Source organism: Globicephala melas, chromosome 16, assembly GCF_963455315.2.
Source record: "Globicephala melas chromosome 16, mGloMel1.2, whole genome shotgun sequence".
Classification (NCBI taxonomy): Eukaryota; Metazoa; Chordata; class Mammalia; order Artiodactyla; family Delphinidae; genus Globicephala; species Globicephala melas.
This window is the reverse complement of record NC_083329.1, coordinates 22,021,801-22,046,967: the sequence shown is the minus strand read 5'-3', so window position 1 is coordinate 22,046,967 and position 25,167 is coordinate 22,021,801. Positions and strand designations below refer to the sequence as shown.

General features: G+C 41.7%; 1 protein-coding gene across 9 annotated transcripts in view; it reads right to left on the bottom strand.

Annotated features, from left to right (window-relative positions):
• Positions 1-25,167, bottom strand: part of LOC115844941 (VPS10 domain-containing receptor SorCS1) — a 790,264-nt gene that overhangs the window by 148,645 nt on the left and 616,452 nt on the right. For all 9 annotated transcript variants that reach the window (XM_060285969.1, XM_060285968.1, XM_060285966.1 and 6 more), the window contains one exon: positions 14,235-14,299. In XM_060285969.1, the coding sequence (XP_060141952.1) occupies positions 14,235-14,299 (65 nt within the window). The remainder of the gene's footprint in view (positions 1-14,234; positions 14,300-25,167) is intronic.

Genomic DNA, 25,167 nt, shown 5'->3' with positions numbered 1-25,167 from the left:
CACATGGGGCAAAGGAGGGGGAGGTATGAGTAAGTGGCAAGATCTTTACGCTACCTTTTGTTCTTGTTTTAAAGCAGGAGTTAGAAACAGGAATTTTTCCAACCCTTAGAAATTGCCACACATGCATGTTACATGGACTGTTGCTGCTGAGTCCTGGGGGAGCCTGAAGACCCAGGAGAAACCCAGTCCTTTGTCCTAGAGTTAAGATCTGGACATCTAACAAGGTCATGGTGAAGGTGAAAAGAGATGAGACATGTCAAGAAAGGACTTTAGCAGGCAGCAACCTAAGTGCCCATTCACTAGCACAGGAACGAATGACGTAGGCAGAGTCGTCACACAGTGTAAAACGATACAGCAGTGAAAAAGGCTGCACTGGAGCTCCACTCAGCACCATGGACAGAGTGCCACGCAAAGTACTGGGCGACAAGGCAGAAGGGAACCCAAAGTATGATACCATTTCTATGAAGTTCAAAGTATGCAAATCAATATTATACACTGTTTAGGGATACAGACACAAACAACAGAAGGTAATGGTATGAATAGGAATGATTGACACCCATTTCAGAAGAATGGTTAGTGGCGGTAATCGGAAGATGCAATTTGGGAAAAGGTACTGTGGGCTTCAACTGTGTTTGCAACAATGTAATTAAGAGGTTGACACAGACTCTGGTCCATCCAAACCCAGCCTGTCATCTGTTTTTGTGTGACCCATGAACTATGAATGACTTTCACATTTTTTAATGGTTGAAAAAAGTCCTAAGAAGCGTAACATTTCACAACCTGTGAAAATTACGTGAAATTCAAACTTCAGGGTCCATTAGTAAAGTTTTCTCAGAACACACACACATACACACACAGGAAAGATCTGGAGAAGACAAATTTCTCTCCTGCACCTCTGTGTTCTCCCCCTCGGGATGGGAGGTAAGGACACAGACCTCCTCACAGATGGGTGAGCACACAGGAGGCAGGGTAAGTAGTAGCACATAATGGATACAAAGGACCTAATTTGAAAGCTGCCCAGTTGAGCCTGTTACTGCACTGTCACTGTCAGGTTTTTCATTGCTGTGTGGGGAGGCTCGTGTTATCTTATTTTATGCTTTTCTGGTTGGTTTTCAGGGTCGTCTTTAGGCTGCTAACTCAGAGGCCAAATTGAAATCAATAGTCTTTGAAATTAAGAGACTTTTGCAATATGAAAAATGGGGTCAGAAGGACACTGCTAGGAAGACAAAGTGGTAGTGGTGCCAAAGCCTGGGAGCTCAAGGTAAAGTAGAGGTCGCGCCCAAACTGCTGGCTGGAGACTCCTGACTTACACTCTCTCTCCCACGCTTCTGTGATTTTCTTTCCCACCTTACTTGCACAGCAAGGCTTCTTTTTACCTGATACTTTAACACCCTCTGGCGGAAGGACTAAGTGTACCCTCTCTGCTGCCCAGCCCATTGTTTTCAGTGTCAAGTAAAATCCTCAGGTCCTGACCCCCGGGGCATTTTCCATTGTGGCCAACTCCAATTCCTCCAGGAGTTCCCCCTTCCCTCCAGGCCTTGGCAGCCCAAGGACTACTTATTGGGCTGGCCACTTCCAAGCAGCCGGCATCCCAGGCTTTATCTGTTGCCTATAAAGCTCAAGGAGAAACCTGGCAACCGTTCTACGCTGGTCTGAATGTCCTCTCCAGGTATGAAAGGAGGACACTGTGCGCACGGTACCAAGAACAACTGGAGACGTCTGGTTAGAAATCGGTGGGGGCGTAAAGGACACTCAAAACCCCGTCAAGCAATAAGGTCGAAGGGAATTCAGGGGATGCTCTGAAGTCCCTTCAGGTGCCTCCTAAATGTATCTAGGACATTGGGTTACATTTCTAGGATCACTTTCTATTCTCAGTTGCAGGTTACTCAACATGGGAGGATCCCTTTCTAAGCCAGAAGAAACACCTCTGGAGTATATCCTTAAGAACTGGAAACTTAAATTTTACGGTAAGAGTGCCTGGCCTTTATATAAATTGGGGGATGGAAAATGGCCTGAAAATGGGTATCTTGCAATTGGATCTTTATTGCCACAGGATGGGAAAATGGACTAAGGTTCCCTATGTTCAAGTTTTCATGGCCTTTTATCATCATCCTGCTCTATGTGGCTCCATCATCAAAAGGCTGAGGAAACAGAAGATCCCTCCTAACATTCGAAATGGTCCCCTCTGACTTCTCCCAACTCTCAGCAGGGAACCAAGTTTCCCCCACTCTTGCAAGCTCCCTCACTCCTCCAGAGATTCTTCTGATCAAACTGAGATCCCACCTCCCCAGAGAAACAATCCCTGCTTGGACAACATCTTATCAGCCAGTCTGCCCCTGTTATTAGGGCCAGTTTTAGCACTATTCGGTCATATTTTAGCTATGAAACTATGACTACAGAAAGGAAAGATGATTTTTTTTTTGACAATATGGCCACGATATTCTTTAGACTCTGGAGAAAACTGGTTAAAATAAAGCTTTTTTAGAAATTGTAAAACCGGTTCTTTTTGCATGTGCAATTAGAGAAATCTAGCTTGTTAAAATGCTTTTTGGTTTATTTTCAAAATTCTGACCCTGAGAGAATAAAAATATGCCTAGGAGAAAGCTTGAGGTTAACTCTTATCATGTCCTGGGGAAACAAACACAGCCCACTTTGCCTGAGACTTCCGCCTTGGGTTGCTTAGTGAAACTTCAAATCAAAAAAAAAAAAAAAAAAAAAAAGGCAAAGAGACAATTTAAGCCTCAAGAGGGAAACTGTGAGATCTCTGTCTGGATATATGTATGTCTCAGTATGTGTCTTTGTCTTCGCATAATATTGCTGAAGTTAATTTGTAAATGAGCTCTATTTAACTGGCTTAGAAAAGAAAAGTAAGTGCTCACAAATCAAACCATTCTAAATACAAGACAGAAACTAAAGATGTTTGGGTTTATTTGACACATGCCTTGTACCACATTGAGAAAAAAAAATGTGCTTTGGAAAAATACATGTTTTTAGAGGTTATGGAATGTGATCTTGAGTTTGCTAATCAGAAAATGCCAGTATGACAAACAGTTACACCTGGTTTCTTCTTGGTTTTCACTAGAGGTCATGGGTTTTTAAGGGTTAAAAATTATTATATGTAATCAAAGCTACCGAAGTGACAAGAGAAGCATTTCAGTGCGTAAAGCAAGTAGGATATATGTTGTTGGCCAGAGAAGATATAAAGACTGGAGATATTTTTGTTGGGGAAAGTGATGATAATAAATTTGTCCTACAGTTAGTTGTTTATAGATGAAAAAAAATGGGCAAGTTATTGATGATATGGATCCAGGAAGTGATAAAAGTTTTGTGGAAAAGGAACTATGAAAAAAAAATTGGTACGTTGTTAAGACTGATTAAGACTAAATTGAAATTAATTAGGTAAATAAATTTTGCTATTAACAGTAAGCTGGTACCAGACTGAAATTTGGTTCTGTCTCTATATTAAGAGAAATGCTGCTTTTGATAACAGACTGTGTAAATTTCTTTGCCTTTAAGTGATTTATATTTGCTTTTGAAATCTTTTGTTACTTTGGTTAAGTATTATTTCACAATGATCTATGAAGATTATAGCACACGTAGAGAAAGTTCATTCTGCTTCTACGAGATTAACCCCCCCATTGTCAGACTTCTGCCACCCTGATGCCCTGTAGCATGGCAATGGTCTACTCCTAAATCAGGGAATTTAAAATGGATCAACAATAGCTGTAGATTAAACAGTCAGCACTATGGGAAGACATGTGCTGTTCCCAGACCAGGGCTCGAACCCGTGTCCCCTGCATTGGCAGGCAGATTCTTAACCACCACACCACCAGGGAAGCCCTTGGGTGTGTTTAATAAAAATGGGGGTAATTAGAAAAAATTATGTTTCACTAAATATTATCGTAGTTTCATTAGTTAAGTTCTGTGTTTACTAAGACTCACTTCCCAGATAGTTCCTTGCTGTTATGTTATAGTTACGAGTTTTAATTGAGTTATTAAAGGGACACTCTAAGTTTGTTTCTGAAGCCTAACTTTGTAATCAATCTTTGGATAAAGATCAGATGCTCCATGATCTACAACCAGGAGATTAACAGCAGGCTACAGTCATTCAAGTTTAAAGAAACAATTAGACTATGCTAAGGATAAGGAGCCTGGTAACACTAGGAAATTGGGCTAAATGCCTTATGGACAATGCCAATGTATACAACTTCCCTTAAAGATAAGGCCTGGTGAAAAACAGACTAGGCCAGACAAGCTGGGGATGTACTAGGCTGTACCTAATGAAAATTTCTTAACTTAAATTCTTACTTATGACCTTACTAATACTGCTAGCTGTATTATTTCTATTTTTGCCTGTTTTACAAAATTGTTGTTCCTTACATTACCAAATGTGTGACTGGGCCTCCGATAAAATGATGGTATATAGTCCCATATGAGATCAATGACTGGAAGAGTGAAACTGTAGATACAGGAAGACGCACCAAGAGGGAATATTTTCCTAGACCGTAAGAGACTAGTAAAGCAGGAGGTCCAAAGACGTTTGGCTACTCACAAGGCCTAGTCCAGTAATGGCACACTGAGCATTCCTAGCCCTGTGGGACAAAATAGTCATAAAATGCCCCCCAACCATGGTCAAGTTTATGACCATGAAGGGGCCCTGCCAACAGGAAACTGGCACGTGCTGTCTGCCTCTACAAAGATTAAATCTGAAGCTGCTGCAGCTGCTGACCTTCAATACCCCCTGAAAGGAGTTCAGGGTGGAGATCAGGAATGAGGCGTTGTGTGCTCTGGGAAAAAACTGACCAAACAGGCCTTCAGATAGTTAGATATTTTCAGGTAAGGATTTTTATGAGCCCAAATTCTCACCTTTCTCATATCTAGAAAAACACTAAAATCATTAACAGTGACAACTGCTTTGGTTTATGTGTTAATAGCACATCAAAGGTTAAAACCTACTTGGATAAAACTAGACAACTGGCTACCTGACTACAGGTCTCCTCAAAGTGCCAGGTCTAGACTAGGATTCAGGCTTATCTTCCTGAAAAAAAAAAAAAGATCTATTTTGTCTATTAATGTTCAGGTTGTCACTCCTTCAACTACTTCTGAATCTGTTATATCTATATCAATAACACTAGGCTAATTAAAAAAAGACATCAAAAAAAATATACGACCACACCAAAAGGCTCCATTCCTTTGGACAGGGTAACCCAAGCGCTGACTCTATCTGGACCAGGATCAAAAATTGTTACCACATATAACTTGGTTCTTACTCCTGCTCTGGCCGCCGGTTACAATCATTCTTTTACTGATATTTACAATATTTGCAAACTTGGTAAGTTTGTCTCTTTCAGACTGCAACAGTTTCACATCAGGAAAACGGTGATGCAGAGATTTCAGCCACTCCTCAGAACAGATCCTGCCAGAACACCAGCGTAAGTCACCCTGGGGTCCCTTAATGAGACAGGGCGAGAGCTCCATGACCCCAACTAGATACCGTCTATGAGTCCCTTGCCAGCCTGAAGAAGCAACAGAAGCCAGCCCATCGTCCCTCATGCTCCCAGCAAAGATTTCTTGGGGTTCATGTCTCTCAGGGGGAAGGTGAGGTAGGAGATAGATGGGCCCCTGCGCTGGACAGCTGGTGTTTGTCAAGTGGAGTAAAACTGAAGCTTTGTTCTCACCCAGACACTCCAAGGACAAAGCTAGTGGCAGAAGCTGAGCTCTGCTGAAGTAAAGAGATAAGATGACCACTCCTAAGATCAAGGAAAACTTCCTTATCTGCACATGTGCAGGAAGGCTCCTTGGGGGTCAAAAAGGGAGGGGGCATCACCCCATAATATGTGTGGACATGTACCCACAGGCCTCTGTGGTGGGATCCATCTTAGCAAATAGTTGCACATGCATGTTGGGGAGCCTCCTAGGACCACTCAGATGTGAAAAAAGAAACAAGATAATTGGCCAAAGATAAACAAAGACCCAGAAGGACTGTCCTAATAAGTGATTTAAATCACCGCTTCAGGGCTTCCCTGGTGGCGCAATGGTTGAGAGTCCGCCTGCCAATGCAGGGGACACGGGTTCGTGCCCCGGTCTGGGAAGATCCCACATGCCACGGTGTGGCTGGGCCCGTGAGCCCACACTCTTCTCTGGGTGTGTATCTCTGCCTAGTTTCTGACTAACTGCACTCCTCACTAAGGGAGGACGCCTAAACCCTTTCTCTCTGGGTGTGCATCTCTGCCTTACTTCTGTCTTAACAAACTGTTTCTCTGTGTGCTCTCCCATTTGTTGTGCTATGTCTCTAATAATAAACTTTGTACGTGTTTTTACAGTTTTTTGCCTCTGTGAGAAATGCATTTTTCACTGGGGGCAAGAGCCAGGGGGTGTGGTGGTTAGGATTCCTGGTTTTCATCCAAGCTACCCAGGTTCAATTCCTGGGCAGGGAATTAAGATACTGCTTCACACCACCACTCACTGCTGCCTCTCCAAGATCAGTAGGTGCCACTGGACTCTCTAAGTCTGGAAGCTTGATTTAGGCATAGGGGAGGAGAGGTGAGAAGGCATTTGGTAAACGTGTTGGGAAGTGAAAAAAACAAGCAGGACCCTGTGGGGCTCCTGGACGCAAAAGCCTTTCTGTGGCCCCATTTCTTGATTACAGGAAATAGGCTTCATTCAGCCTCCAAGACCTTCCCTGAGTTCCAACAGGCAGGTTCAAATGGTTGCTCATTAGGGAAGGGAGGGGATGCAGAGACAAGGGAGGACCAGTCAAGAAACAATAGTGCAGCCTTGGGGCAGGGTCCTGGTTCCCCCCTCAAGAGATATACATAACAGTATCTTTGAGCTGTTTTTCAGATACTGAAATCCCCACCAGGTGGGAGAAGTTAATGATATGCTGCCCACAAGCACTCAGACCCCAGACCTGCTGGAACCAGAAGGTTGATGATGCTAATTCCCACTTACCTTCCTACCAACCAGTCAGAAGAATGTCCATGAGCTGATCACACCCTCCTCTTTGAACCATTGCTATAAACTCCTCACTACCCACTACAGGTCGGGACACACAGTTCTGAGGGCATTAGCCTGCTGTGGCCCCTTTTGCCTGGCAAAGCAATAAAACTATTCTTTTCTACTTCACCCAAAACTCTGTCTCCAAGATTTAATTCGGTGTTGGGGTACAGAGGCCAGATTCGGCTTCAGTGGCAGGGAGCTATCAGAATCTGAAACTGACCAGAAGTGGAAACTTCTAACCTCTTCCCGGGCCCCACCCTAGAAGTGATTAATATATTAACTGATTGAAAAAGAAGGTAAAAGAAGGCTATGAAACATGGGGTCTAATAATGCCAATTGGTGTACTAGAGCTGGAGTGGCAAGTTTGATATGTTTTAGATTTGCATAAAAATGCAAATAATGCATAACATTCTTCTCTAGAACATTAAAGAGATTTGATAGCTTTTGAAGGGTCATTGAAGAGGAAATACAAATAACCAAGAAAAATAAATACAAATTCTTAACCTCACTCCTAAGTAAATAAATACAAATTAAAACAATAAGGATATGCCACATTTTTGCTCATCAGACAGGCTATGTTTAAAAAAATTCTCATAACAACCTGGACTATTGAGGGTACGTAAACACAGGCATTCTCATATTTAGAGAGTATGCAATGATGTATCTATTTCAGAGGGAAATGTGACAATGCCTATAAAAATTAAAAAAGTACACATTCTTGGATTTCCCAGGGAAATCCCAGGGATTTCCCGTCAGTATTTTTCTTTGAGCAGTGCTTGCTCCCTAAACACGTTTGAATGCCTATTAACCAAACAGGTAATATGTGCGTACATGTATGTATCAACACTCTTTGAAATAGCCAAACATCTATATATCTATTAATGAGATGTGATTAACAAAATTATAGTTGGCTGTATAACGGGGTTCCTATGTAGTTATTAGCCATGAAGTGGCTCAATTTATATATACTGACATAGAAAGATTTTTAACTTGCTATTGCATTCACCCACACTGAATCTGGCATACCAGTTTTACAACATGAATATTTGTGAGTGTGTATGTATGTCTACACACATACATATTTATCAGTATAAGCCTAAACAATTTCTGGAATAATATAGAAGACATATTTTTTAAAAAATACCAACTTTGGGGACTTCCCTGGTGGTTCGGGGGTAAGACTCCGTGCTCCCAATGCAGGGGGCCTGGGTTCGATCCCTGGTCAGGGAACTAGATCCTGCATGCGCGCCACAACTAAGAGTCCGCACGCTGCAAGTAAAGATCCCACATGCCGCAACTAAGACCCGGTGCAGCCTAAATAAATAAATAAATATTTTTAAAAAAATAAATAAAATTACCAGCTTTGGGGAATGAGAATGAAGATCAGGAAGTGGATCTACTTTTCCCTTGATACACTGGAATACTACTTATCTTTTTATTGTCATCGTTGCTACTTCTGGTGGTATAAAAGTAATTAATGCTTATAGTGTAAACTCAACCATTTCATTGCTAATATACTGGGGACTGGTGAGAACTGAGGTCTCTATCGCCTTCCCGCAGTATCTCAGCAGTGCTCACCTTATCCAGATATTGATATGCATGCCATTCAATATGGAAATTCGATTGGAGGGGTGGAAAGTGAAAAGCAGAAATGAGATGTCCAGTTCTTACCCACAACAAGAATTAGTGAGATGGTGGCTATACAAAGTTGTGATTTTCCTTTGATTTTTACCTCAGCTTATAAAATGCTGGCTTGAGTTTCGTTTCAGAAAGAGTTTGGGGGGAAGTCTTTTTCATAGCTGGTTAAAGGGCCAAGGTTGTTTTTCCCCAGTGAAAAGAGATTAGTCTTATGGCAAGTTGTTACAAGGTTAGTCACTCAAGCATATAGACATGGAGACCAGTAATTGTCCCCTGTCCCTGCTGGCACGGATCACTACAAGTACAGAAAAAATTCAGGTCACTGGCCAGGTCTTTCATTTCAGAAGTAAAAGGGAGAAGCAATAAAGCTCAAACTTGGTACTGCAGGTTCCCTTACAAGATGATGTATATAGATGAGCATAAATATAAAACTATAGACCCATGTGTAATTACCACGCAAAGAATTCTGATAAAATTTATATTCTTGGGGCTTCCCTGGTGGCGCAGTGGTTCAGAGTCCGCCTGCCGATGAAGGGGACACTGGTTCGTGCCCCGGTCCGGGAAGATCCCACATGCTGCGGAGCGGCTAGGCCCGTGAGCCATGGCCGCTGAGCCTGCGCGTCCAGAGCCTGTGCTCCGCAATGGGAGAGGCCACAACAGCGAGAGGCCCGCGTACCACACAAAAAAAAGTTATATTCTTTTCCTCCAAATTACATATACATACTGGCATACAATTTCAGGGAGTCATGAGTTTCTCATGCTTATCCATTAGCCCTAAGGGACTCTACACATCCTATGGTTAAAGGCCCTTCTGTAAGAAGACGTGCCCAATGGTGACACACACAGATATTTATTAAGTCAACACACATCAACGTGCCAGGCTCTGATCTATGTTTTGTGAATGGAACCAAGATTAAATAAGATACAGTTTTTCACAAAGATTTCAATCCAAGAGTTGGGTCAACGTTTTCTCTCTAACTACATAGATTACATACATACATACATACACACACACACACCCCTGTACCTATATTAGGTAAATCAATAGAATGTAGGTTTCCTTTTCATTATTATAATGTACTGGGTAGCAGTTTTAATGTATTAGGTGCACACAACGCGTGTGCACATGCACACATACACACACACACACAGGGTATTTAAACAGTAAAATCTTTGTTTACTGGATGACGACCTGTCAATTTGTCCTCGGTTGAACACAGGGGCCAATAACAAATGCCATATCCAATAAACACGTTAAAAATATTCCAATAATACTTCCTGTGACTGACTGTAATTTAGGTTACTCTCTTCAGCTTGCTTCCCAAGGCAGAGAGGTAGTACAAGAAAGAATAGCATCCTTTTCGTGGTTGTTAACTATGAAACATCCAGATTTCAGAGCACAGTTGGCAAGAAATGTTTGTGTAGGTCACAGACCTTCGTAGAGCAAAAGCTTTCCAGAGTTCACCTCCCCTCAAATATGGAGACTTCAACTGAAACAGAAATTAATTATAAAATGTAATCTAGGGAGATTTGAAACGACACTAAAACTAAACTTCGAGTAACGAGCCCACATAAGCATTTGCCACCCACCCCATGGCGATAAGCAAAATAAGCAAGGAGGGATTTTTTTCTGTGTCACGTGTCTCAGTGCATTGTCTACAAAATCCCTAAACCCATTAAAATCAGAAAAAAATTACTTGTTACAAAGTAAAAAAAAAATCATATTATTTTGGCATACACCCTACCAGATGTATGACCTAGAATATAAACAATGGGTTTCATATACTAAACAGTAATGAAAGGATGGAGAAAAAAGAGGGATCCCAATTCTGGAATGGGGAGAGAGATAACATAGAGATACTGGATTTCTTGGAGCAAATGACCAGCCTGGAGTCTGATTTTTTTTTTTTGTTTTGCGGTATGCGGGCCTCTCACTGTTGTGGCCTCTCCCGCTGCGGAACACAGGCTCCGGATGCGCAGGCTCAGCAGCCATGGCTCACGGGACCAGCCGCTCCGCAGCATGTGGGATCTTCCCGGACCGGGGCACGAACCCGTGTCACCTTCATCGGCAGGCGGACTCTCAACCACTGTGCCACCAGGGAAGCCCTGGAGTCTGATTTTGATAAATACACTCTCAGTTATACTTGCTAATAGCTTGCTACTCTGACCTCTCCATGTTCTTTCCTTCCTCCTCCTGTTTCTTTGACCTGAAGCCATGTTTACTGACTCTCTTGGAGAACGACAGACAGACAGACAGATACACAGAGGGAATACGATACTGAGAAAATCTCATTGATTTTTATATTTAGTCAGGTCAGGAGTTATGCTTAGATCCTTTATTTCAATTGGTAGGTTTTGTTTTGTTTTGTTTTGACAGGGATAACTTTTCAAATTAAATCCCTTTATTGAATTTTCACTCTTGGATAGTTTCTGAAGATGCTGTCTTTGCAGAAAAGTAAAATAAAATAAATAAAATTAGAACGGATATATTTCATGCCTTGTGAAAGCTGAGCCTGAGATGACAGTTTGGCATTATCAACCTCCATGCCTGCAGGGAGCACAGGAATAATGTTGGGTGAGAGAAAACGTGCCGATCAGGGAAAGCGACAGCCGTGTTGTTTTCAGGATACGGGGTAATGTGCATTAAATGCCACAAGCCAGAAAGCACCATTATCCCCCAAAGCTTGAAAATAAAATCAACCTGGGATGCTACCAATTCCACCCAGAGCTTTCTAAACAAGGGGTGTAGTCATGGGAGACAGACCCTAAAGCTCTTTCATTAGTCTTTCGTTGTGGGACTTTGTTACTATAAGTGTGTCCCACAGACCAGAGGCATCGGCTTCACCTGCAGACTCTTGGGCCCTAACTGAATCAGAATCCACATTTTAACAAGATCCCTGGGTGGGTCGTACGCATGTTCAAGTTTGAGATGCAATGCTGTAAATTTATCAGACAACCTGGTAAGTGAGGTTAGGTAGCCAGCTGGTAATCCTGACAATTGGTCAACTCTGTGTTCATTCATTCAATACATATTTATTAAGCCCCACCTACATGTAGACACTGTAGAATGTGCTGGAGATGCAATACTGAGCAAAGGTATACTTGGCTCCTGCACACATAGAACTTAATAGGCTGGTGGAGAGGAAAACTTGTGATCAAATGGAATGTGTAATTTCAAACTAAGAAGAATACAATAAAGAAAAATAATAGAGTGGATGAAAGCAAACAAAATAAACTGGTTTAGATTAGGACTTCAAGAAAGACTTCCTTAAGAAATGGATGCTCTCCCTGGATTTGATATAGTTCTACGGTTATTCTGGATGTTATCATTGGGGGAAGCTGGGTGAAGGGTTCAGGGGAACTCCATACTATTATTTTGCAACTTCTTTGTGAACCTAAAATTATTTCAAAAAGTTAAAAAAATTAGAAATGATGCTTAATCTTAATCTGAACCATCTTCAGTAATACATTACACTGAATTGGTCAGGGAAGGGGGATAAAGAAAGGTATTCCAAGCAGAGGAAAGAGTAGGTATTAGAGTCTTGTTATGGAGACACAGAACTTTGTAGTTTCTAAGAATTGAAAGCAAACCCAAAGGCCTGCAGGTGATGACCGAGGAGGGCACAGAGTGAGATGAGGCTGAGGAAATGGGCAGGCGGGAGATTATGCTGCAGCTACAGGTAAAGGTGAGAACTGTGTTCTTTATTACTAGAGCAATGGGAACTAAAACAAAGCTCTAAACAGACGGCATGGCAACTTTTGACTTAAGACAGCTCTGGCTACTGGGTACTGAGAACTGAACCATGGAATCCAAGATAACATTATCAGCTCTGGTCACCACCAGAGAGAGCCCACTTTATAAAGAAGTGGGGGGCTTCCCTGGTGGCGCAGTGGTTGACGGTCCGCCTGCCGATGCAGGGGACACGGGTTCATGCCCCGGTCCGGGAGGATCCCACATGCCGCGGAGCGGCTGGGCCCGTGAGCCATGGCCGCTGAGCCTGCGCGTCCGGAGCCTGTGCTCCGCAGCGGAAGAGGCCACAGCAGTGAGAGTCCCGCGTACCGCAAACAAACAAACAAACAAACAAAAAGAGGTGGGAAAGCAGCTCTAAACTGTTGAGATTATTCTGTGTCATGTACAATCTGGGCACATTACATATCAGAGCTCTGCCTGAGTTTATAAAGGAGAAAGGAGATGGTCAGCTTGGACCCTGATCTATCCCCACACTGATTCTGCCAAAGAATATATTCATTCCCCAAAGGGGGAAAGAAACCTCTGGAGATAAAAATATCTCCCTGTGAGCACATAGTAATGGAGTAGGTGTGGTTTCTGGAGAGTCTGGATGGCAGGGATGACCAGCTTCTTTGAGCTGTGAGCTGGTAAACCATGGGTATCACTTGCCTTTGCATCAGAAAAGTGGAGGGCAAGCAGACAGGCTCAGTGTCAGTGATGATGAAGTGTGTGAATTGTGAGGGATATTTTTAAAACAGAGAAGGTCTCAAAAATTAGATGATCACCCTCTGGCTCAGTGCTGAACAACTTCGACCAGGCTCTTGGCACTGTGGTAACTGGAGAGTCCGTTCTCTTCCTTTTCTCTGCACTTGAGACCTCTTTCTTTTCACCTGGGTTTTCTCCCCTCATCTATTTTCCTTCTATGCATTTCCCCCTTTTCTCTTTTTCCTTTTTCCCTTTCACCTGTAGTTCCCTAGTAGTACCCCCTGCAATGCTTAGCCCTCCTGGAGAACCTCAGGAACAAAGAAGGGGAAGGAAATCCACGTTGTTGTCGTTAAACTCTCTAGGCCTTGGTTTCTTCATCTGTAAAATGGGAACCACCACCTATGAACTGTAGTGAAGATTAATTGTGATAAAGTATAGAAAGCCCTTAGCATGATTCTGGGTACAGGGCAAGTGCTTAGTAAATATTAGCCACTATAGGAATCATTATTATTAACTTCTTTAACTTACAGTGAAGAAATGGAGGCATAAAGAGTTTAAGGAACTTTTTCAAGGTCACACAGTGAGTGAGTGAACTTGTGAGTCAGGCAGACATGGCTTTGGATTGTGGACCTTCAGCTTTGCTCTCCATCGTGTGCTAAAGCCAAAACGTCCATAGGAAACACAGTCTTTCACTGTAGCCAACCTAACTAGGGATGTTCAGAACCACCAACTGACGTTTGCCTCCTGCTGCTTACGATGGGGGACAGACAGGATGATGCTCTTCTACAAGCCCTTTCCAAGTGTTCTGTCAATCTCCCACTAGACAGTGAGGCATTGCCTGGATGATATCTGATAAAATAAGGAAACTGGCAAAACAAATCAAAAGAGCAGCAATAATGCAATAATAACAAGTGTTTACTTAAAAAATAAGAAAGTTTGGAATTTTATCATCTCTTGCAAAGAAAAACCCCTTGATTGGATGAGAGTTGCAGAGAATTATTAAGACAACTCTAGGTAACTAAGGCCAAAAAAAAAGTCCTCAGGTCCAAACAACTCAGATTATTGATTATCACCACTGTGATTTCCTTTAACACAGATGCGATTCATGGCAGATCGATAAAATTAATTACTATTAACTTCGTGGAAAAGTTGCTTTACTTACGACCATCCACAGTTCTGGCCTCGAGATGCACAAGATCTGGTTCCTTGTTCGACCCCATCACAGACCTAAATGATGGAGAAACATCAACATTAATGAATTCCCATGTGCCTCAGGGAAACTCAGCTGAGCCCATAAACTACTAATGTTCACGGGATTCTAAAGCCACAATCCTTAGGATACATCTACTGTATTTATTGATATAGCCTGACAGTACAATTTTCACTTCAAATAAAACCTATAAAAAATCCTTTATTTGATGAAGGCCAGGCTTGACTGTGGCAAGGATACTGTGTGTTGTTAACTCCGACTTGCAAATGAGTCCCATGCATGTCATATGTAACAGTCTCACTGACAGTATATTAAACTTTCAAGAGTTGTCAGGCAGATGACAGGCAAGCTGCTTTACCTGGGTGACTTGAGCAGTGATTTACACACAGCAAACTGATCTAGTTAATGTTTTCATTTGAAATTTGCAGAACTACCTACTACTATCCTATGAACAGACCACATGACCCAACCAACGTAGTGGCCAGAACAGCCTAGAGTGACCATTCTCTGTATTGTTGAACCTGTGTGAGTGGGAAACACAGATGCACCCATATTATGATATGTGCCAGAAATCACAAGTGTAAGTAAAATACAAGTCTATTTAAAATGCCTTGGAGGGCTTCCCTGGTGGCGCAGTGGTTGAGAGTCTGCCTGCCGATGCAGGGGACACAGGTTCGTGTCCCGGTCCAGGAATATCCCACGTGCCACGGAGCGGCTGGCCCATGAGCCATGGCCGCTGAGCCTGTGCGTCCGGAGCCTGTGCTCCTCAACGGGAGAGACCACAACAGTGAGAGGCCCGCGTATCGCAAAAATAAATAAATAAATAAATAAATAAATAAACAAACAAACAAATAAAATGCCTTGGAGAGGACCCTCAAGATGGCGGAGAAGTAAGACGTGGAGATCACCTTCCTCCCTACAAATACATCAGAAATACATCTACATGTGGAACAACTCCTACAGAATGCCTACTGAACGCTGGCAGAAGACCTCAGACTTCCCCAAAGGCAAGAAACTCCCCACGTGCCTGTATAGGGTAAAAGAAAAAAAGAAAAAACAGAGACAAAATAATAGGGATGGCACCTGCACCGGGGGAGGGAGCTGTGAAGGAGGAAAGGTTTCCACACACTGGGAAGCCCCTTCGCGGACGGAGACTGCGGGTGGCAGAGGGGGGAAGCTTCGGAGCCACAGAGGAGAGCTCAGCAACAGGGGTGCGGAGGGCAAAGCGGAGAGCTTCCCGCACAGAGGATCGGTGCCGACCAACACTCACGAGCCCTAGAGGCTTGTCTGCTCACCCTCTGGGGCAGGTGGGGGCTGCGAGCTGAGGCTCGGGCTTCGGTCAGAGCACCGGGAGAGGACTGGGGTTGGCGGCGTGAAAACAGCCTGCAGGGGGTTAGTGTGCCACGCTAGCCGGGAAGGAGTCTGGGGAAAAGTCTGGACCTGCCTAAGAGGCAAGAGACTTTTTCTTCCCTCTTTGTTTCCTGGTGCTCGAGGAGAGGGGATTAAGAGTGCTGCTTAGAGGAGCTCCAGAGACGGGCGCGAGCCGCGGCTAAAAGCGCGGACCCCAGAGACGGGCATGAGACGCTAAGGCTGCTGCTGCCGCCACCAAGAAGCCTGTGTGCGAGCACAGGTCACTACCCACAGCCCCCTTCCGGGGAGCCTGTGCAGCCCACCACTGCCAGGGTCCCGGGATCCAGGGACAACTCCCCCAGGAGAACGCACAGCGTGCCTCAGGCTGGTGCAACGTCACGCCGCCTCAGACGCCACAGGCTCGCCCCGCACACCATGCCCCTCCCCCCCCCCACCCCCCCGGCCTGAGTGAGCCAGAGCCCCCGAATCAGCGGCTCCTTTAACCCCGTTCTGTCTGAGCGAAGAACAGACGCCCTCCGGCGACCTACACGCAGAGGCGGGGCCAAATCCAAAGCTGAGCCCCTGTGAGCTGTGAGAACAAAGAAGAGAAAGGGAAATCTCTCCCAGCAGCCTCAGTAGCAGCGAATTAAAGCTCCACAATCAACTCGACGTACCCTGCATCTGTGGAATACATGAATAGACAACGAATCATCCCAAATTGAGGAGGTGGACTTTGAGAGCAAGATTTATGATTTTTAACCCTTTTCCTGTTTTTTTGAGTGTGTATGTGTATGCTTCTGTGTGAGATTTTGTCTGTATAGCTTTGCTTCCACCATTTGTCCTAGGGTTCTATCCTTCCTTTTATTTTTTAATTTTTTTCTTAATAATTATTTTTTATTTTAATAACATTATTTTATTTTACTTTATCTTCTTTCTTTCTTTCTTTCCTTCTTTCTTTCTTTCTTTCTTTCCTTCTTTCTTTCTTTCTTTCCTTCCTTCCTTCCTTCCTTCCTTCCTTCCCTCCCTCCTTTAGACAACGAATCATCCCAACTTGAGGAGGTGGACTTCGAGAGCAAGATTTATGATTTTTTCCCCTTTTCCTCTTTTTGTGAGTGTGTATGTGTATGCTTCTGTGTGAGATTTTGTCTGTATAGCTTTGCTTCCACCATTTGTCCTAGGGTTCTATCCGTCTGTTTTGGTTTTTTTTTAATATTTTTTATTTTTTTTTTATTTTAATAACTTTATTATATTTTATCTTATTTTATTTTAATTTATCTTCTTTCTTTCTTTCCTTCCTTCCCTCATTCCTTCCTCCCTTCCTCCCTCCCTCCCTCCTTTCTTTCTTTCTTTCTACTTGTACTAATTCTTTCTTTCTACTTTTTCTCCCTTTTATTCTGAGCCGTGTGGATGAAAGGCTCTTGGTGCTGCAGCCAGGAGTCAGGGCTGTGCCTCTGAGGTGGGAGAGCCAACTTCAGGACACTGGTCCACAAGAGACCTCCCAGCTCCACATAATATCAAATGCCGAAAATCTCCCATAGACCTCCATCTCAACACAAACACCCAGCTTCACCCAACGACCAGCAAGCTACAGTGCTGGACATCCTGTGCCAAACAACTATAAAAACAGGAACACAACCCCACCCATTAGCAGAGAGCCTGCCTAAAATCATAAGTCCACAGACACCCCAAAACACACCACCAGACGTGGACCTGCCCACCAGAAAGACAAGATCCAGCCTCATCCACCAGAACAAAGGCACTAGTCCCCTCCACCAGGAAGCCTATACAACCCACTGAACCAACCTTAGCCACTGGGGACAGACACCAAACACAACGGGAACTACGAACCTGCAGCCTGCAAAAAGGAGACCCCAAACATAGTAAGATAAGCAAAATGAGAAGACAGAAAAACACACAGCAGATGAAGGAGCAAGATAAAAACCCACCAGACCTAACAAATGAAGAGGAAATAGGCAGTCTACCTGAAAAAGAATTCAGAGTAATGATAGTAAAGATAATCCAAAATCTTGGAAATAGAATGGACAAAATGCAAGAAACATTTAACAAGGACCTAGAAGAACTAAAGATGAAACAAACAACGATGAACAACACAATAAATGAAATTAAAAATACTCTAGATGGGATCAATAGCAGAATAACTGTGGCAGAAGAATGGATAAGTGACCTGGAAGATAAAATAGTGGAAATAACTACTGCAGAGCAGAATAAAGAAAAAAGAATGAAAAGAACTGAGGACAGTCTCAGAGACCTATGGGACAACATTAAATGACCCAACATTCGAATTATAGGAGTTCCAGAAAAAGAAGAGAAGAAGAAAGTGAGTGAGAAAATATTTGAAGAGATTTTAGTTGAAAACTTCCCTAATATGGGAAAGGAAATAGTTAATCAAGTCAGGGAAGCACAGAGAGTCCCATACAGGATAAATCCAAGGAGAAATACGCCAAGACACATATTAATCAAACTGTCAAAAAATTAAATACAAAGAAAACATATTAAAAGCAGCAAGGGAAAAACAACAAATAACACACAAGGGAATCCCCATAAGGTTAACAGCTGATCTTTCAGCAGAAACTCTGCAAGCCAGAAGGGACTGGCAGGACATATTTAAAGTGATGAAGGAGAAAAACCTGCAACAAAGATTACTCTACTCAGCCAGGATCTCATTCAGATTTGATGGAGAAATTAAAACCTTTACAGACAAGCAAAAGCTGAGAGAGTTCAGCACCACCATAGCAGCTTTACAACAACTGGTAAAGGAACTTCTCTAGGCAAGAAACACAAGAGAAGGAAAAGACCTACAATAACGAACCCAAAACAATTAACAAAACGTGAATAGGAACATACATATCGATAATTACCTTAAATGTAAATGGACTAAATGCTCCCACCAAAAGACACAGATTGGCTGAAGGGATACAAAAACAAGACCCATATATTTGCTGTCTACAAGAGACCCACTTCAGACCTAGAGACACATACAGACTGAAAGTAAGGGGATGGAAAAAGATATTTCATGCAAATGGAAACCAAAAGAAAGCTGGAGTAGCAATTCTCATATCAGACAAAATAGACTTTAAAATAAAGACTATTAGAAGAGACAAAGAAGGACACTACATAATGAACAAGGGATCGATCAAAGAAGAAGATATAAAAATTGTAAATATTTATGCACCCAACATAAGAGCACCTCAATACATAAGGCAAATACTAACAGCCATAAAAGGGGAAATCGACAATAACACATTCATAGTAGAGAACTTTAACACTCCACTTTCACCAATGGACAGATCATCCAAAATGAAAATAAATAAGGAAACACAGGCTTTAAATGATACATTAAACAAGATAGACTTAATTGATATTTATAGGACATTCCATGACAAAACAACAGAATGCACATTTTTCTCAAGTGCTCATGGAACATTCTCCAGGATAGATCATATCTTGGGTCACAAGTCAAGCCTTGGTAAATTTAAGAAAATTAAAATTGTTTCAAGTATCTTTTCTGACCACAACGCTATGAGACTAGATATCAATTACAGTAAAAGATCTGTAAAAATACAAACACATGGAGGCTAAACCATACACTACTTAATAACGAAGTGATCACTGAAGAAATCAAAGAGGAAATCAAAAATACCTAGAAACAAATGACAATGAAAACACGATGGCCCAAAACCTATGGGATACAGCAGCAGCAGTTGTTCTCAGAGGGAAGTTTATAGCAATACAATCCTACCTCAAGAAACAAGAAACATCTCAAATAAACAACCTAACCTTACACCTAAAGCAATTAGAGAAAGAAGAACAAATAAACCCCAAAGTTAGCAGAAGGAAAGAAATCATAAAGATCAGATCAGAAATAAATGAAAAAGAAATGAAAGAAACAATAGCAAAGATCAATAAAACTAAAATTGTGTTCGAGAAGATAAACAAGATTGATAAACCATTAGCCACATTCAACAAGAAAAAAGGGAGAAGACGCAAATCAATAGAATTAGAAATGAAAAAGGAGAAGTAACAACTGACACTGCAGAAAAACAAAGGATCATAAGAGATTACTACAAGCAACTATATGCCAATAAAATGGACAGCCTGGAAGAAATGGTCAAATTCTTAGAAAAGCACAACCTTCTGAGACTGAACCAGGAAGAAACAGAAAATATAAACAGATGAGTCACAAGCACTGAAATTGAAACTGTGATTAAAAATCTTCCAAGAAACAAAAGCCCAGGACCAGATGGCTTCACAGGTGAATTCTATCAAACTTTTAGAGAGAACTAACACCTATCCTTCTCAAACTCTTCCAAAATATAGCAGAGGGAGGAACACTCCCCAACTCATTCTACAAGGCCACCATCACCCTGATGCCAAAACCAGACAAAGATGTCACAGAAAAAGAAAACTACAGGCCAATGTCACTGATGAACATAGATGCAAAAATCCACAGCAAAATACTAGCAAACAGAATCCAACAACACATTAAAAGGATCATACACCATGATCAAGTGGGGTTTATCCCAGGAATGCAAGGATTCTTCAATATACGCAAATCAATCAATGTGATACACCATATTAACAAATTGAAGTACAAAAGCCATAAGAAAATCTCAATAGATGCAGAAAAAGCTTTCGACAAAATTAAATACCCATTTATGATAAAAACTCTCCAGAAAGTGGGCATAGAGGGAACTTACCTCAACATAATAAAGGCCATATATGACAAACCCACAGCCAACATCGTTCTCAATGGTGAAAAACTGAAACCATTTCCACTAAGATCAGGAACAAGACAAGGTTGCCCACTCTCACCACTATTCAACATATTTTGGAAATTTTAGCCACAGAAATCAGAGAAGAAAGTCAAATAAAAAGGAATCCAACTTGGAAAAGAAGAAGTAAAGCTGTCACTGTTTTCAACTGACATGATACTACACTTAGAGAATCCAAAAGATTCTACCAAAAAACTACTAGAGCTACCAATGAGTTTGGTAGAGTAGCAGGACACAAAATGAATGCACAGAAATCTCCTGCATTCCTGTACACTAATGATGAGAAATCCGAAATAGAAATTAAGGAAACACTCCTGTTTACCACTGCAACAAAAAGAATAAAATACCTAGGAATAAACCTACCTAAGGAGACAAAAGACCTGTATGCAAAAAACTATAAGACACTGATGAAAGAAATTAAAGATGATACAAACAGATGGAGAGATGTACCATGTTCTTGGATTGGAAGAATCCACATTGTGAAAATGACCATACTACCTAAAGCAATATACAGATTCAATGCAATCCCTATCAAACTACCAATGGCATTTTTCAAAGAACTAGAACAAAAAATTTCACAGTTTGTATGGAAACACAAAAGACTCCGAATAGCCAAAGCAATCTTGAGAAAGAAAAATGGAGCTGGAGGAACCAGGCTCCCTGACTTCAGACTATACTACAAGGCTACAGCAATCAAGACAGTATGGTAGTGGCACAAAAACAGAAATATAGATCAATGGAACAGGATAGAAAGCCCAGAGATTAAACCCACACACATATGGTCACCTTATCTTTGATAAAGGAGGCAAGAATATACAATGGAGAAAAGACAGCCTCTTCAATAAGTGGTGCTGGGAAAACTGGACAGCTACATGTAAAAGAATGAAATTAGAACACTCCCTAACACCATACACAAAAACAAACTCAAAATGGATTAAAGACCTAAATGTAAGGCCAGACACTATCAAACTCTGAGGAAAACATAGGCAGAACACTCTATGACATAAATCACAACAAGATCCTTTTTGACCTACCTCCTAGAGAAATGGAAATAAAAATAAAAAATGGGACCTAATGAAACTTAAAAGCTTTTGCACAGCAAAGGAAACCATAAACAGATGAAAAGACAACCCTCAGAATGGGAGAAAATATTTGCTAAAAAGCAACACTCACAGGATTAATCTCCAAAATAAACAAGCATCTCATGCAGCTCCGTATCAAAAACACAAACAACCCAATCCAAAAATGGGCAAAAGACCTAAATAGACATTTCTCCAAAGAAGATATACAGATTGCCAACAAACACATGAAAGGATGCTCAACATCACTAATCATTAGAGAAATGCAAATCAAAACTACAATGAGATATCACCTCACACCAGGCAGAATGGTCATCATCAAAAAATCTACAAACAATAAATACTGGAGAGGGTGTGGAGAAAAGGGAAACCTCTTGCACTATTGATGGGAATGTAAATTCATACAGCCACTATAGAGAACAGTATGGAGGTTCCTTAAAGAACTAAAAATAGAACTACCATACAACCCAGCTATCCCACTACTGGGCATATACCCTGAGAAAATCATAATTCAAAAAGAGTCATGTACCACAAGGTTCATTGCAGCACTATTTACAATAGCCAGGACATGGAAGCAACCTAAACGTCCATCAACAGATGAATGGATAAAGAAGATGTGACACATATATACAATGGAATATTACTCAGCCATAAAAGTAAACAAAATTGAGTTATTTTTAGTGAGGTGGATGGACCTAGAATCTGTCAAACAGAGTGAAGTAAGTCAGAAAGAGAAAAATACCATATGCTAACACATATATATGGAATCTAAAAAAAAAAAAAAAAAATGGTTCTCATGAACCTAGGGGCAGGACAGGAATAAAGAGGCAGACGTAGAGAATGGACTTGAGGACTTGGGGAGGGGGAAGGGTAAGCCAGGACGGAGTGAGAGAGTGGCATGGACATATATACACTACCGAATGTAAAATAGCTAGCTAGTGGGAAGCAGCCTAATAGCACATGGAGATCAGCTGGGTGCTTTGTGACCACCTAGAGGGGTGGGATAGGGAGGGTGGGAGGGAGACGCAAGAGGGAGGGGATATAGGGATATAAGTATATGTATAGCTGATTCATTTTGTTATACAGCAGAAAGTAACACAACAATGTAAAGCAATTATACTCCAATAAATGTTTTAAAAAATAATACAAAATAAAATGCCCGGAGGCACATATTATTTAGTCTTGTCTTGCAGTGAGCCAAATTAAATCGAAAATAAGTATTCTGTTATATAAGCAATATGGGCCATCATACTTTAAGACTTTCATTCAGCAAGATTAACTAAACTTGGGACTATCTATAATTTTTTTCATCAGGATTTGCAGACATCCATTTAATCTGTTCCATTTCCATGTGTAGAATAGTAACATGCCTTAAAACTGGTCTTCCTCTGCCTCACCGGAGGCCATCAGCCCCACCATCAAATCCATACGAGAATATGAAGATGTTAAAAATGCTCATTACATTCAGGACTCAGTGTGGCCGCCAAAACCCATTTCACTTTTTCTGCCCCATGTCCTACCACACAGGACGATCTGCCACTCCTCAAAGTGCCTCATTCCTTTCCTCTGCCCTCTGGGAGCCTCTCCAGCTTGAAAGGCCCTTCTCCAGTTTCACCATGTCTTCTTTGACTCATTTTGAGACACATCTGAAAGGTCACTTCCTCCATTAACTATTTCCCAGTTATACCAGGAAAACTGCTCTCTTCCTAAGTATTTCTTTTTTAATACAAATTTTGAAAAGTTTGCTACAAATAATTATTTTATGTCTTTCCCTATATAAAAGCAGCATCCCACCAGCCTGCACACACGCACACCAAACTGAGAGCCCCTGGAGTAGCTTTGTTTTAAACACTTTATATTCACATGTATATATGAATAAAATAATGCCTGAGCTGTAACAGACAGTCAAATGTTGAAAGAAAGAAGGGAGGAAGGGAGGAAGTAAGGGAGGGAGGAAGGAGGGGAGAGGGAGAAAGGGAGGGAGAGTGTTTAATGGTCTATGAGCTCTTTGAAATAAGTAAATGAATTATAGTCCTAAGGGCATTCCCAGAACTCTTCTTATTTGAACTCATTTCCCAACTCAGAGTCTGAAGCCTAGCTAGCTTAGTCTTTCTTTATCTTAAGAAGTCTCCTTAAGGCCCTACTATCACTGCCAGTAACTTTTCTTTGATTGATACATGGCCTGAAATTCAGAGCCTATGTTTGAAACACTGAACTCTGCTTTCTTCTTCTCCCAGGAAGCAGAAATGTCCTAACAAGGGTTTTATAATTTTCCCCAAAGAGACAGGGAGTGTGCCCTTGGACACTTCCCCTGGTTAGAATCCGTACAGAGGTGGACGGTGATGCTTTCACCATCATTTCAGTCACGTACTCGAGTGACTGCTTGTTCAGACAGAGATGGTAGCTCTGCACTTCCCATAGTGAAGCATTGATTGCATCCATAGGTGACCTCTACTGACAAGGCCAAAGTCATGAACAATAAAAAAAAAAAAAAACAAGCTCCTCTTCTGACAACCCTCAAACTAGAAAGCTCAGCAGGTAACTGTTTTTTGTCAATTATTATTGGGTAGTAACATGTTCTTCACCTCCCACCTTACCTGATGCAAGTTGCTTCCTTGAAACGACCAGTACCTATGATGCTGGCATCCCAGAAACACAGGGTTGCAACTATCACGCAAACCTAACCTACTTGGCTTGTGCTTCGGGTCAACGTGAGGCAAAATGATCCTCCTGCATCCAGTTGCATCTTTCCATGTGCATATGACGACAAATCAATAATAGCAGTAATCTCTTAAGATCTTTTATTATCTCTAAAGGCAGGAGCTGTTGTTTCAAGTGACATGTCCCTCTTACCAACTAATGTAAAGAGACAGGGACAAAACAGAATCCTTTGTCTTTCCAAAGTCTACTGTGGCAACTCCCTTACCCCGCCTAAATGTTTTTCCATGTCTAGTAAAACAACTGCAACAACAAAATAAAACTTTAAAGTCAGGCCATGGTGTTTCCAACAATTTTTATTTGCAGATGTGCTCGCCCTTTTTCCTGAAGGCCTAAGGGTGCCTCTAGATCTGCAGTCACGCATTATAAAGAATTACGGCTGCTTTTACTTTGTGGCACTGGTGAGTTCTCAAGAGGTGAAGCCAAACAATGTTAAATGTTCACAGATGTGCTGGTTTTAATGGTGCTGTCATTGATCAGACACCTTGTGGAAACACACCACTGCAGATGACCTGCAACGTATCATTTTCTAGCCCATTTATGCATTTTAGTTGGGACCGTAGAGTTTAACGGTTTTCTGCATGTTTTGAAGACCAATTGTTGTGATTAATGATGATGATGATGATGATGAGTAGGTGCCAGAGGCTTGTGGGGTGGGGATGGAGAAATGGGGAGAGAATGGTAAGAGTGCACAAACTTTCAGCTATAAGATGAATAAGGTCTGAGGATCTAATGTATAACATGGTGACTATAATTGAAAATGCTGTATCAAATAATTGCAGTTTGCTGAGACAGTAGAAAGGTATTTGTGAGGTAATGAATGTGCTAACTCGATTATGGAAATCCTTTCACAATGTGTATGGACATCAAATCATCACGCTGTACACGAAGTATATCACGCTCCTATTTGTCAGGTATGCTTCAACAAAGCCAAAAAGTAAGAAA